General features: G+C 38.0%; 1 protein-coding gene across 2 annotated transcripts in view; it reads right to left on the reverse strand.

The window, feature by feature from the left end:
• FZD6 (frizzled class receptor 6) overlaps positions 1-13980 on the reverse strand; it is a 43927-nt gene that overhangs the window by 1922 nt on the left and 28025 nt on the right. For both annotated transcript variants that reach the window (XM_086695725.1, XM_086695726.1), the window contains exons 3-6: positions 6961-7157; positions 3237-4254; positions 2102-2250; positions 535-963 (exon numbers count right to left, since the gene is read on the reverse strand). In XM_086695725.1, the coding sequence (XP_086551851.1) occupies positions 535-963; positions 2102-2250; positions 3237-4254; positions 6961-7157 (1793 nt within the window). The remainder of the gene's footprint in view (positions 1-534; positions 964-2101; positions 2251-3236; positions 4255-6960; positions 7158-13980) is intronic.

Consider the following 13980-nt stretch of genomic DNA (forward strand, 5'->3'; position numbering starts at 1 on the left):
AGGCACATTTGGTCTAGTTTGGGAGGGTGAGGTAAGAAACCTGGAGACCTAAAAGTACTTAGCTGTCAGCATTCTGGCTAATTCGATATTTACCTGTGTTTGGATCACCAGTGACCGTTTGGAAAAATTCATTAAAGATAATGTCACCGTGCTTTCATGTCCAGAAAATAAAAAACCTTTTATAATCATCTTCACATAAAATGACAAATGCCTTTTAGTACTATCATACAGTACTAATTAAAACTTAATAGCCTGTATTTCAGAAGGATCGTAAACATTTATCTACATATACATGCGATCCTTAACAATTTACCACAGAAATGAACATTGCTACTTGAACAACATTCACGAAGGCTCTTTTCAAAGCTGAGAATTAAAGTATCAAACAGCACGTTTATAGGCCGAACCCAAACTTCCTTGGATGAAGCGTATGGACGCACCATCTTCTTTCCAGATGCGCTACGCTTTAATAAAAACATATATAATGCAGTATTCAAAATAGCCCTGATTGAAGATCGCAAAATCAAAGCTCACCTTCCTTCACTCCGCATACTTTCGGATACACTGATCTTATCATTCCCTTTGCCTGCCCGGCCTTTCCCGTCAGCCTGTTCTCCACAGAGTTTGGAGCTGGATGCTGCTGGGGAGGCCGGATCCCCACAGTCCTGTTCTCTTGATCTGGGGGTGCTCGCTCCATCTGCTCTCACCTCCCTCACTGATGTTTCCGGGGAGGTTTGTATTTCTGTCAAAGTTTCTTGTCCTAAGTAATCGTGGTCCGTGATCGCTACTGCGGAAGTGCCGTGATTGGCCGTGGCACCTGTGCTCGTTCCCATGGATTTGGAAATGACCTTCAGCTTGTGTGAACTTGGTTTGTAGTGCTTCTTTTTGTGTTTAACTTTAGAATTGTGCTTTAAGAAGAACTCACACGACTCCTGTAGTACTCTTCGACTTTCACTGATTGGACTGAGAGAAACCAAGGAGAGGGTTGAGTTGGTAAGTGTTACATGGTAGAAACCAAAAAGCGTATCCTATCCTGTGCCAAAAAACCTTAATCGGTCAAGTTAAGAATTCTAAATGATTTATACTTGTAAAATCTGGGATTATAAATACTAGGAGATAGAAGTAGATTGTCATGAAGTGAACTCTTTTGTGCATACATTGTTAGTTGCCTTTGTCAGCATAAATAGACTGGCAAGGAATTAGGCAAAATCAAAGGATGAGGGCCAGGAAACTTATAGCGGCATAAAGTAGGAGACCATCTGTGTATCACATATAAATACATCAAATATAAAAGTAAACCAGAGGAGAAAGGACGTAGAATATAATTAATGGTCATTGTTAAATTCAATGATTTGCTTTCTAACAACAAAGCTAGCAAGTTATAATGAAGTGTGAGTATATAAATACAGGATAGATGTGTCATAACAGTGTAAAAAAATTAAGTCCAGTTAATGCAATTTTCAGACTTCAAAACTTAGAAAAGATCGATAGTTCTGAAAATTTTACCACAAAAAAAGTTTATTAATCAAACCAATGGGGAACAGTTTAAAAAACTCTCTAGTACATTGTTGACAGGAGAGAGTGTACATTGTATATAACTAAAACGAATTCATAAATGTAAGTCTACTATCCTGTTATACTATGTAAGTTTAAAATTTTACCATCTTGAGGCAAATAAGTGACATTTTAAGGCAATACTGTGTATAATAAAATTTAAAAGTAGTAAATAATGATCATATATTTGAATCATACTTTATAGATTTCCTTACATATATTTGATCCCACTTAGCCTTTTATCACTGATTTTAAAAAATTACTTAAAATGCTGCACCCAAAATAATCCAGTGATAACAGTTATAATATTAAATATAAGCCAGGGAAAGAAAACGCACAGTTTACACATCTTTCATACTTCAACAGAATACTACAGGCCAAAGACTATTATAACGAGTGCCAAAATAAAGTAGAGCTCTCCACGAAAAAGATTTCCAAACTTGAAACAACAGTTGATATAATGAAACGCCAGTACAATGAGGACTTGAATAGTCCCTTGGTATTTGTTCTACTTAAAACAACATCAGATAATTCAATAGGTTCTTACTCTCTCTTGCGATTTCGTCTAAAAAACCCTGCCCACTCCGTGCATGTCTTTTTGCTTCCGACCCAGAAGACCGCAGAGATGCCAACAATTAATGTCATCAGATATTTTATCATAAATAAAGCCAATTCTGGTCGAGTTTCTGTTCTGGCCTACAAAAAAGTGAATAATAAAAATGTCAGTGATTCATTCAGAGTGGAGAGCAGTCTATATAGTCAATGTAAAACTTGAACAAAATATAAATCTTCGGTCTGTTTTAGTATAGAACATTTGACGTAGCATAATATAATGAATAGTGCTACTTTAAGTATAATACATTCTTCACTGAAGTTCTGAATATAGAACTTTCATCTGGGTATCAAAATATATAGCTAGAAAGGAAAAAAACACCTAAATATATTTAGGAAGAATATCCGAAATCTTGGTTTGATTTCCCAACATTTTCCACCTCTAACTATAGCAGCCTCTTATAATTGTCAAAATATTTGGCTTGAAGTATTTATCTACTTTCTTTTATTATAGTCTACCAAAAAATTATACTTAAACCATTGGAACAACATACTATTGTAGAGTACGCATTGTTGATGTTTGTTATAAAAATTTGGTTGGTTGGAGTGAAATAAGTATCCGTATACTACAGTAAAATAAGTTCTGTTTTTGTAAGCCTATACTAAACAATGATACGATAATATGATCAAATTAAATATACCCAAATATAACATGATCATATACCCAAATATAATATGATCAAATTAAATATACCCAAATAAGGTTCCCACCACTGAAGAATGAAAAGCAACTCCCAAATCAGAAGTTATTTCTCCTTTTTTCCCTGTGACAGACTCATTCTTCTGTTTCTGTTCCTCATTATTATTAATCTGCCTTTGCAACCAAATTTACTTTTTAGAAGAGTAGCTAGAGGAGGCACTTTACTACTGTAAACAAAGCCTACACTTGAGGAAAGAACTCTTGAGACACTGACCCCAGTTTCAACTGATGCACAGGGAATCATCCCCTCTGTCTACTGGATTTTCTTATCTGAAATCTAATGTCATGTTCATGATTAGTTCGAGTGTATTTCCAGGGAACATTCTCTATGTTAAAATTAAACAGTGAACTAATACAAATGCTCTCTTACCTGATAAGGACACGGGATGTGGTACTGACGACAGTGGTCAGAGACCCAAGTTATCTCCCAGGTCATCCTGTTCACTTGCTCATAGACATAACATCCGAGAAGTGTCACTAATGGTACAAGATAGAGGCCACTAAAGACTCCAATTCGAATCATAAATTTCTTTAGTTTCTCTTGGTTCCGGCCATCGTGTTGTATAACTTGTCGAACATGATTTAAGGAAATAATGCCAGCTAAAAGAAGAGACAGCCCAACAAACACACAAAAGCACAATGGCAAGAGCACAAAGTAGCGAGAAGCATCCAGGTCATACAGGCCGACAAAGCAAACGCCACTAATGTTGTCTCCTTCAACTTTGTTCATAGCAAGAAGCATAACAGTCAGAAAACCTGGTATTCCCCACGCAACAGCATGAAACCACACAGCTTTTTGTTCAATGGCTTCACAACTCCACTTTCTTCCTGCAGCTAAGAACCAAGTAATGGTAAGTATCACCCACCACACGGTGCCAGCCATTGTGAAAAAATACAAAAACATAAAGAGAACAGTGCAAGCCTTATTCTGAGATCCTAGAACTACTGTGTCACCGAGTTCTAGCTTCTCATCTGCCTTATTGCAGGCTGTGCGATTGCCTAGCAAGAATCCTATAAAGTACATCAGAGAGACAATGCTGTAACAGACAGAGTAATAGATAATTGGTCTCTCTGGGTATCTGAATCTTTTAACATCAATTAAGAAAGTAAGGAATGTGAACAGGGTTGCACAAAGACAAAATATTGAAACTATTCCGATAAAACTTTTTGCGAACTCTAGCTCATCACTTTTAAAATACATGTTAGGGCACGGAGGTGCACACTGGTCAATTCCCAGAAACTTATAGCCTTGTCCCCCAGAAGTCTTAAGATGCCTGGGACACCAAAATCCAATGTCTCTTTGGACTTGCTCTGTTTTCTTCTGAGGACCAAGAAACTGTGTGTGTGGATCAAAAGTTACAGGAACAGTCTCATCACAGTATTGCAATCTGTAAAAATTATAAAAATTAAATATATAGAGTCAACATTTTGACCGATTCACTATTTTAATGTATGCTTTCCAACTATAAAATATTTCCTCATGCATTCATAATTGATGGGAAGACACACAACCTGAACAGATCATAGGTTAGAGCTTTGAAGTTAACTCAAAACTTGTGGTTGTTAGTGAGGCCCCAGTGCACTCACATATACTTAATACAAGGCATGTGAACATTAAAATTCCCTTACTCAAAAAACAATTTTTATTTTTTAAACTTTATTTTAAAGGAAGCTCTACACCCAAGGTTGGGCATGAACTCACAACCTGAGATCAAGAGCTGCATACTCCACCAACTAAGCCAGGCAGGTACCTCTAACTAAGACTAAATATTTAAGAAAGCATTTATCCTAAAAACAAGGAATTTATCTTAATTAGCAGCCTCAAGACAGAAAAGTGCTGGGGCACCTGGGTAGCTCAGTAGGTTAAGTGTCCAACTCTGGATGTTGGCTCAGGACATGATCTGATGATTTGTGAGTTTGAGCCCATGTTAGGTTCTGCACCGACAGCATGGAGCCTGCTTGGGCTTCTCTCTCCCCCTCTCTTTCTCCCCCTTTCCTGCTTGTGCATACTCTCTTTCTCAAATAACCTTAAAAAAAAAAAAAAAGTGCTGGCTTGTCTGTGTACATCATTTGGAGTATAAGTCTTGGGGAAAGTCACTTTTTTTTAGTGCCTACAGGTAAAGTAGATCAGCCATAGAACTAAGGGGATAGCGGCTGAAACGAGCCCCTTCTGTTTCCAGGACTGACAGGGTAGAGTTCTCTCACATCACCATTTTGTTTCAGTTTGGCTGTTTTTGTTTTTGTCTTTTTAATGTTTGTTTATTTTTGAGAGAGAGACAGAGTGCAAGTGGGGTACGGGCAGAGAGACAGAGGGAGACACAGAATCTGAAGCAGGCTCTAGGCTCTGAGCTGTCAGCACATAGCCTGATGTGGGGCTTGCTTAACCAGCTGAGCCACCCAGGCACCTGGCTGTTTGTGTTTTTTTTTTTTAATTGAAGTATAGCTGACATACAATATTATGAGTTGCAGATGTATAACCCAGTGATTCGACATTTGTATACATTGAGAAATGGTCACCACAATAAGTCTAGTTACCATCTGTCACCTTATAAAGTTAACACAATGTTACTATATTCCCCATGCTGTACATTCTATCCCCATGACATGTTTATTTTCTAACTGGACGTTTGTACTCCTTGCCTCCCTTGTTTATGGGCAGACCAGAGTGATACACAGGTATATTTCTATTTTGTGTAACACTTTATCACTCAGTAGAGTATCTACACACCAGTATTAATTGGGAGGATCTATATGGTTTAAAACTGAGTGGGAGTTTTTAACAAGGAAACAATTTATTTTATTTTACTTTACTTTTTAAAAGATTTTATTTTTAAGTAATCTCTATACCCAATGTGGGGCTTGAATTCACAACCCCAAGATCAAGAGTTGCGCACTCCATGGGCTGAGCCATGTTAAACAAGAAAACATTTAAAATACTCTTTAGATAAAAGTAGAAAATAATAATATGTATGCCCATAAAAAGAACACATATATCTACCAGCATTTCAAAACTTATTATGTCAATTTTGCTTTATATCTTTTAAAACAAAACAATATAAGATTAGAGATTGGGTGGGACCCCTTTCTGGTCCTATTTTTTCTTCCCAGAAATACTCATCACCACAAGTTCAGTTTTCATTCTCTTTATGAATTAAAAAAAAATTTTTACTATGTTATTTTCTAACCATAATGTTACATAGTATTATTTGGCAGGTTTGAATTTTATATAAATGATATCATGCTGTATATATCCTACCTTAGCATCCTTTTTTTTACTGAACACTAATTTTTGGATTTATCTGTGTTTACAGATATGGATCAACCATTAATTTTGTCAACTGTATCGTAGTTTAATGTGTACGTGTGCCACAGTTTACATTTATTACACATTCTTCTACAATGGGCTTTCATTTTTTCCATTTTTTAAAAAATTAGGAATAATGTGGTAATCAATATTCTTGTGTATGATTCCTTGTTTCTGTAAACGTTTCTATAGAAGGGGACCACCTACAGTGTAAGGTATGAACATCCTCAACTTTGTATGATCAAGTGTTCTTAAAAACAATTATGCATCTACTGGAAGTATATGACTTCCACAAAGGTTCTATACTTTATTCTACAGATAAAGAAACAAAAATGTAGACACAGCTTCCTCCCCAGCTTTATAATGCCAAGTCTCATTGTATCCATAGAATATTTCAAATTCATGATCCCCCAATGTCTACAGAATAAGAGACCAAAGTAATTAATGAAGGTCAATGAGTAAAAAGGTCACTGAATTGATAATAAGTTCATTCCCTCCCAGTTTGGGTCAAAGGTACCATTACATGTTCTCATACAACTGTGTACTTCTCTATTGTATCTAGCATGGTTATAATTTTATACTTATTACTGTAATTATTTATCTGTTCCTTCCACCCCAAAGTTCCCACTGTAAGTCTGTTTTTGCTCACCATTGTGTCCAAAACACTTATCACCCCATTAAGTGTGCAATATACATTTTTGAAATAATGAAAGCCTGTCACAAACATTCTGGAAAACTAACACCAACATTAAAATATCATTGGAAGCTTTCAGTTGAAAACATGACTTACCTGTCACATTCAAGTTCTTCAGGCCATCGGATACCAAAAGTGTCAATTAACTTTTTGCAATCAGAATATACTTTCTCACAAGATTTACGACAAGGTGGAACCACACGAATTTGTTCTGTACAGGTTGGTACAAAAGCTTTGCAAAGGAAAGTTTCAACATTTGGTGAACATTCCAAATTTGCAAGAGGAAGAAAAAGCTATTAAGGAAAACAACAAGATAAGGTTAGAAAACATTTTAAGAGCCAGTGAATGGAATTCATTTACTATTTAAAGTATATACCTTTTCACTTATACTCCAAAAGAATCTTTGCCTCACTCTCAATACAACTTTTTTCACTTTTATTTATTTAAAGTAATCTTTGTGCCCAATATGGGGTTCAAATTCACGACCCGAGATAAAGAGTGAACCAACTGAACTAGCCAGGCACCCCTCAATATAATCAAATTTTAAGGAAATAATTTCAAGTTAGTCTGTTAGACTTATGAATCCTTCATATACAATGGAATATTACTTTATTCAATTATACATTTTTCAGGAAGACATGCTAAGTCAAAACAAATCAAAAGCATGAGTTGATTGCTACATGAAATAAACTACAATATTCAATTTATAAGCATATGCTGAATACCCGAACACTGTACTGAGCACTCTAGAAAATGAAGGAGTGTTTGGGGCAGAGCATGAAAAAGGCATGAGGATCACTAGAGTGTGTACATGCAGGGCAAGAAGCTCAGTCTGGCTAGAACATAAGGTCAAAACAGTGGCATTAAGTGTAGAGAGTGAGGTTGGAGAGGTACACTGGGCCTGATCCTGGAAAGCACAAATAGCCTGCTAAATTGCCTGGATTTTCAAATCCAGGAATGAAATCCTATCGGAGAGTTTTAAGCAGGGAGTATCTCTAGAGTCTGATAGCTGAGTTGGAATGCTAGTTCCTCACTTACTGGCTGTGTAACTTTGTCAAATTATGTGACTTTTCTGTGTCTTAGTTTCTTCACCTGTAAAATGGCAATAATAATAGTACCTGTCACGTAAGATTCTTATGAGTACTGAGTTAATAAATATAAAGCACTTCGAACAGTGTCTGGCATATAGTGAGCACTCAATAAACATTAGTTACTGTGAAGATTACACTTTATAAGAATGCAGATGGGTTCTGGATAAACCTGCACATTAACCACATTATGTTTGCCTCCTTTCTCTCCTCATGGTTCCTCACTAAAATTATAATGAAGAATAAAAGGTTCTAACCCATTAGTACATGAACAGGAGAGACTACACTAGCAGATCTGACTTTTCCAAAGAATAAAAGCAAAACAAAAAAGAAAGCCCCAACCTTCCAAGACAGAAAGCTATTACAGGAGTGAAAAGTGATTTAATGGGATTCGGGGTGGACTACAAAATAGGAGTGGAGGGATTCAGATGACCATGAGTGGATGTGCCCTGAAGATTCTGAGAGTCTCAGTTCTTTGAAGTAGCAAGTAGCACAAAAGGCCAATATTGTAGGACTGTTTACTAATCAATTTCTCTCCATGCCATCCCAACTCCAACCCCTACCCCAGAAGCCAGATGACTACTGCATTCTACCAGGAGAAATGGAGCTAGAGATATTCTAACTTGGGGTTTCAGACACAGAGCCGGGCAGGGATATGGCACAAGGTGAAAAGAGGGGGACTGAATAACTATCTACAGAAACATGGAGCCCTCATCTTGTTCCTGTTCTGTTCAGGCACATACCCATCATCCCCATTCTTTGAAAAAACTCAACAATTTTGAAGAGCTCTACATAATGACAAAAAGCCAGTCAACTTTGAGCTCACCCTACTATGAAGCCCACCATTCGTGCACACGGACCTTTTTAGTGTCCCACACACGTACAACTGGGCAGCCAAGGATCATCAGGCATTTGAAGAAAGCCTCCCGTATCAAAAACAGACCAAAACAAGCAAGCAGATCATTGAATATTTGGAGGAAAGAGAGATTATGCAGGGAACAAAGGAAAATAAATTACAAAACAAAAACCTAAGTATCTTAAGTGAGAAGTTATTGCATCCATTTAAAAAGAATAGCATGCTATGGAAAATTAAAATAAGACAGCTCAAATAAAAAAACTCTACAGAAGGACTAGAAGTTAAGCTGAGGGAAGAGATGGACAATCGGAGAGAAAATCCTCCCAATCAGAGGATCGGTCCAAGTGTCCAACACATTACCACAGGAGTTCTAGAAAGAACAACAGGGAAAGGGGGAGTGTAGATGATAATCAAATGAAGAATATGAGACCATTTCTCAGAACAGAAGGGTACTAGCTCCCAAACTGAAAAAGCTGGCATCACACTGCAATCTCACTACTAAAACATTTCTGGACCAAAACTTCAGTCAATTAACTTTCTTTTACAGAGATCTCTCTCACATTCTCCTCTCTTTCAACATCCCAATTCCAAACCTATGCTTCAGTGATTATCCCATCACACAAACTTGTTCTATTATCTCCCACCATAGACACAACACAACAAAACAATATCTTTCCTTGACTCCCCATCCCAATCCCCATCCACTCATTATTCCATTTTTCTGTTCTCCTTTATAGAAAAACTCCTCAAAATAGTTGTCTTTACTTTCTCCAATTCTGCTCTTCCCATTCCCTCTTGAGCCCTCTCTCCAACCATCCTCATGCTTCAGTGAAACTGCTTGTCATGGCCACCAATAAACTCCATGTTGTCAAATCCAATAGTCAATTCTGAGTCCTCATCCTACTCAGCTCTCAAGAGAGTTTTACATAGTGGATCCTGCCCTCCTCCTGAGACACTTTTCTCAACTGGCTTCTAGAATACGAATTCTTCTGGATTCCTAACTATTTATTGCTGTTCTTTTTCTGATCTTCCATTTCCCAATTCTAAATATTGAAGTGCTCCAGAGCTCAATCCTCAGACCTCTATCTTATCTATACTCACTCCTCAGGGGAAACTCATCCTGAACCATGGTGTTCATTACCAACTGTGCATGAAGGACTGCCACAGTTATCTCCAGAGCCATCTCTCCTGTGAACCCTTGAGTTGATGGCCATCTGCCTCCTGGAGAATTTCACTCAGCTGTCAATCCGCATCTCAAACCCACCATGTCCAAAACATAACTCAACCCTAAACAATCCCTCACCTCAGTCTTCCCTGCCTCAGTAAGGTGGTGCCACCATTCACCAAGTTGCTCTGGCCAAGGATCTAAAGATTCATCCTTTACTCCTCTCTTTCTCTCACCCCATATGCAATCCAGCAGCAAATCCTATTGGTTCTCCCTACAAGATCTATTTCAAATCTGACCATTTCTCACTATTACTAAGTTACTATGTCTAAACCATTATATCTTGCACCTAAGCTACTGAAATATTTTCCTAATAGTCTCACTACTTAACATTCTTACAAATCTCACAGTTAATTTCCATGCAGATCCACACTCCAACTAATGTGATTTTTTAAAATGTAAGTTTGTCCTTGTTCAAAAGACTCTATCAGAATAAATTCGAGAGTCTTTATCAAGTCCTGTGAGGCCTGAAATTTCACGGGACACTGTGGAGGAAGAGTCTTCTAGGTAAAGAGAAGAGCAAATATAAATTTGTAGCCTGACTCCTGGCTACAAATCCACCTTCCTACCATTCTTTTCCTCATTTCCTACCACTCTTTCTCTTATTCACTCCATTGTCACCAAATTGGCCTTTTGCTTCTCATCATTCCATGTATACTTATGCTTAAGAATCTTTATATTTGCTGTTCCCCTCACATAGAGCACTCTTCCTCCACAAAGTCCCATGACTCGTGTCCTCATTTGATTTTCTGCATAACTGTCACCTCAGAGCACCATTCTCTGCCCACCCTTTGTAAAAAATGATCCTGCCATTCTCTGTTCCATTATTGTTTTGTGTTTCTTTATAGTCCTTATCACTATCTGACATTTCATTAAATATTAGTTTATTTCTTAATTTCTGCCTTCACCACTAGAATGTAAATTTCATGAAGGGAAGGGATTTTGTCTATTTTTTTTTCACGGCTATATCCCTCATGCTTAGAACAGTGTGTGTGTGTGTGTGTGTGTGTGTGTGTGTGTGTGTAATTATTTCTCTATCAATATTTGTTAAATAAACCAATCAGAGCAATGAATGAACAAGGCATGTCAATAAAAAATTTCAGAGCATCAAGATAAAGCAATCATAAAAGCTTCCAGATAGAAAAGAACAGGCCACATAAAAAAGAATTTAATTCTGAGTATCTAATAATTCAGATACTAGGAGACAGTTCAAAAATAATTTTAATATTCTGAAACAATATTATTTAACCTAGAATTCTATACCCAATGGAACATTTAGGTGAGAGTAAAATAATGACCTTTTTGGCCCTCTAAGAAATAAAAAAATGTTAACTTTCAAGTGTCCCCTTTTAGGAAACAACTAGAGGATGTACTATTCCTAAAACCAACAGATGGAATATAAACCAGAAAGGAAAATGACATAGGACTCAAGAATTAGTTGATCCAACACTGGAGAATGGCAAGAGGAAGCCTTAGCATGATAGCTATGATTCTAGTTCAGAAAGCAGTTGGGGCATATTGATGGACAGCCAGCTGAAGGAGGAATGTCTCCAAAGGAATAGGAATGGGGTACTGGAAATGACGGGTTATGTGATATACTGAGCATCTGAAAAAAATTGCTGTTAGATGTCTAAAAGTCTGTTGGGACATCTGAAAAAAATTAGCTACAGGTACATAGAAAACAAAGCAAATGGGGAAAAATGCATTTGCTGCATTAACCAAGAGGGAAGATATTAAAGAAATAGATGCAATCAAAGCATCTGACTCAGTAATGTACACTATTTAATGTTCCTAGTAATGCTAGAACTGATGATTGATTTAACCAAAAACTGTATTATAGAAGGTAGGGAGGATAAGTAAAAATGGTAGAGTAAGAGAAATATATTACCAACTACCATATAGGAAAGAATAAACAGATACTGCCTGAAGTTCTAAATGGATGAACCAATAAGTAACAGACGAAGAGGGGCACATGCGCGGCTCAGTCAGTTGAACATCCAACTCTTGATTTCAGCTCAGGTCACGATCTCCCTATTTGTGAGATCAAGCCCCACATCTGTCAGCACAGAGCCTGCATGGGATTCTCCCTCTCTCTCTGCCCCTCCCCCACACATTCTCGCACACTCTCTCTCAAAATAAATAAACTTTAAAAAATAACAGACTAAGCATATTAGAACATGGCTTGTGTATAAGAAAAGTTCCTGAAAGATCTCAAACTAGCTGTCTTTGGGGAGGAGGACTGTGATGAGGATAGAAAAGAGTGAGCAGGAACCGCAGTTTTTCTGTTAAAAAGCCTTTAACACTGAGGGTTTTCTTCTAGCTTTATTTAGGTATATTGATATATGATAAATTGAACATGTATAAAGTGTGTGCTTTGACAGGTTTTGAAAGCATTATCACAATCAAGGAAATATCCATCACCACAAAAAGTTTCCTCTTGCCTCTTTGTAACCCCTCTCCCCTCTCCTATCTCCCCTCTCACCCCCTACCCCCACACTAAGCCAATAACATCCCCTAGCAACCACTGATAATGCTTTCTGTCATTATAAAGCAGCATTTTCTAGAATTTTATACAAATAGAATCATACAGCATATATATTTTTTTGTCTGGCTTCTTTCACTTGGCATCATTATTTTGAGATTCATCCATGTTGTTCCATGTACCAATAGTTCATTCTTTTTAATTGCTAAGTAGTATTCCATTGTGTAGGTACATCATAATTTGTTTATCCATTCATTTGCATGGACAGTTTGAAGTGCCCATGGAACATGTGAGTGTGGATATCTACTAGTAGGCAGTTAAATAAATAGAGCTTGCAGGTAAGAGACTTTAAGTAAAGGATGTAGATTTGGAAGCCATCATTATAAAAATGGTAATTGAAATATGTGAATGAAATTACCCAAAGAGAACATATAGAGTAAGAGAAGATGAAAATTTGGATTTAAGAGAAATGCACTGAACTTATATAATAATATTCTCTTCTCCAAATGCCATTTAAATGGGAAAAAAGGGTTAAGGACAAAACAGAAAATCTATAACTTAACTGTATAAAAAAAGCAGGGAAAGGTCTATCAATGAACTACAGACATTTGGAGACATTTCTGAAAGATAGAAAGGAATGGAGGTGAGTATCTGGGAAGATGGTGGAGCAGGAGCACCCTAAGCTCACCTCGGCCCACAGATAATGCTCGTATCAGTGTAAATGACCCAGAAAACAACCCAAAGACTGGCACAACAGAACTCCACAATGAAAGGAAGAGAAGAGGCCACACTGAAGAGGGCAGGACAGGCAGAGACATGGTCAGAGCTAACCAAACCCTGGTGGTCCCTGGGAAGGAGGGAGCCATGGGCATGGAGAGGGGAGAGAGACTATCACACAGGGGAACCTGCATGGGGAATATGAATCCCCATAACATTTGGCTTTGAAAACTAGAGGTGCTGAATTTCACGAGTTCTCACAACCCGTGGGACTTAAAGTCTGGAATTTAAAAAGTCAGCAGGCTGGGTTCTGGAAGAGCCAGCTGAGTCCCCACCCTTAAAAAGACAGCACTACAAATAGTCTGTGGAGATACAACATAGATGCAGCAGCCTGTGGCACACAGGAGGGCTATTTACTGATTTCAAAGTGTGTCCCCAAGGGGTAGAGATCACTGGGAGACTCCCCCAAGAACAAAGGAGCTGGAAAACACCATTTCCCTTTCCTGCCCCCCAGCATAAACACATGGCCACCCTCAGGAACCAGCCCGATGCCTGATACACACTACCTAACTTGCTTGCACCGCCACCTGCCTGCTTAAGGGATCTGCCTCTTCCAGCTGCACCTGCCTCAGTCCCAGCACTGGAGGTCCCCTCCCCCAGAAGACTGGTGGCACTTTGCCAACACCTATCTCCCAACCCCACACTTTGTAAAGCTTTGATCCGCCGGTGGTGGTGGGCCCCACCAAAG

Source organism: Puma concolor, chromosome F2, assembly GCF_028749965.1.
Source record: "Puma concolor isolate L17-30 chromosome F2, mPumCon1.1.hap2, whole genome shotgun sequence".
Taxonomy (NCBI): domain Eukaryota; kingdom Metazoa; phylum Chordata; class Mammalia; order Carnivora; family Felidae; genus Puma; species Puma concolor.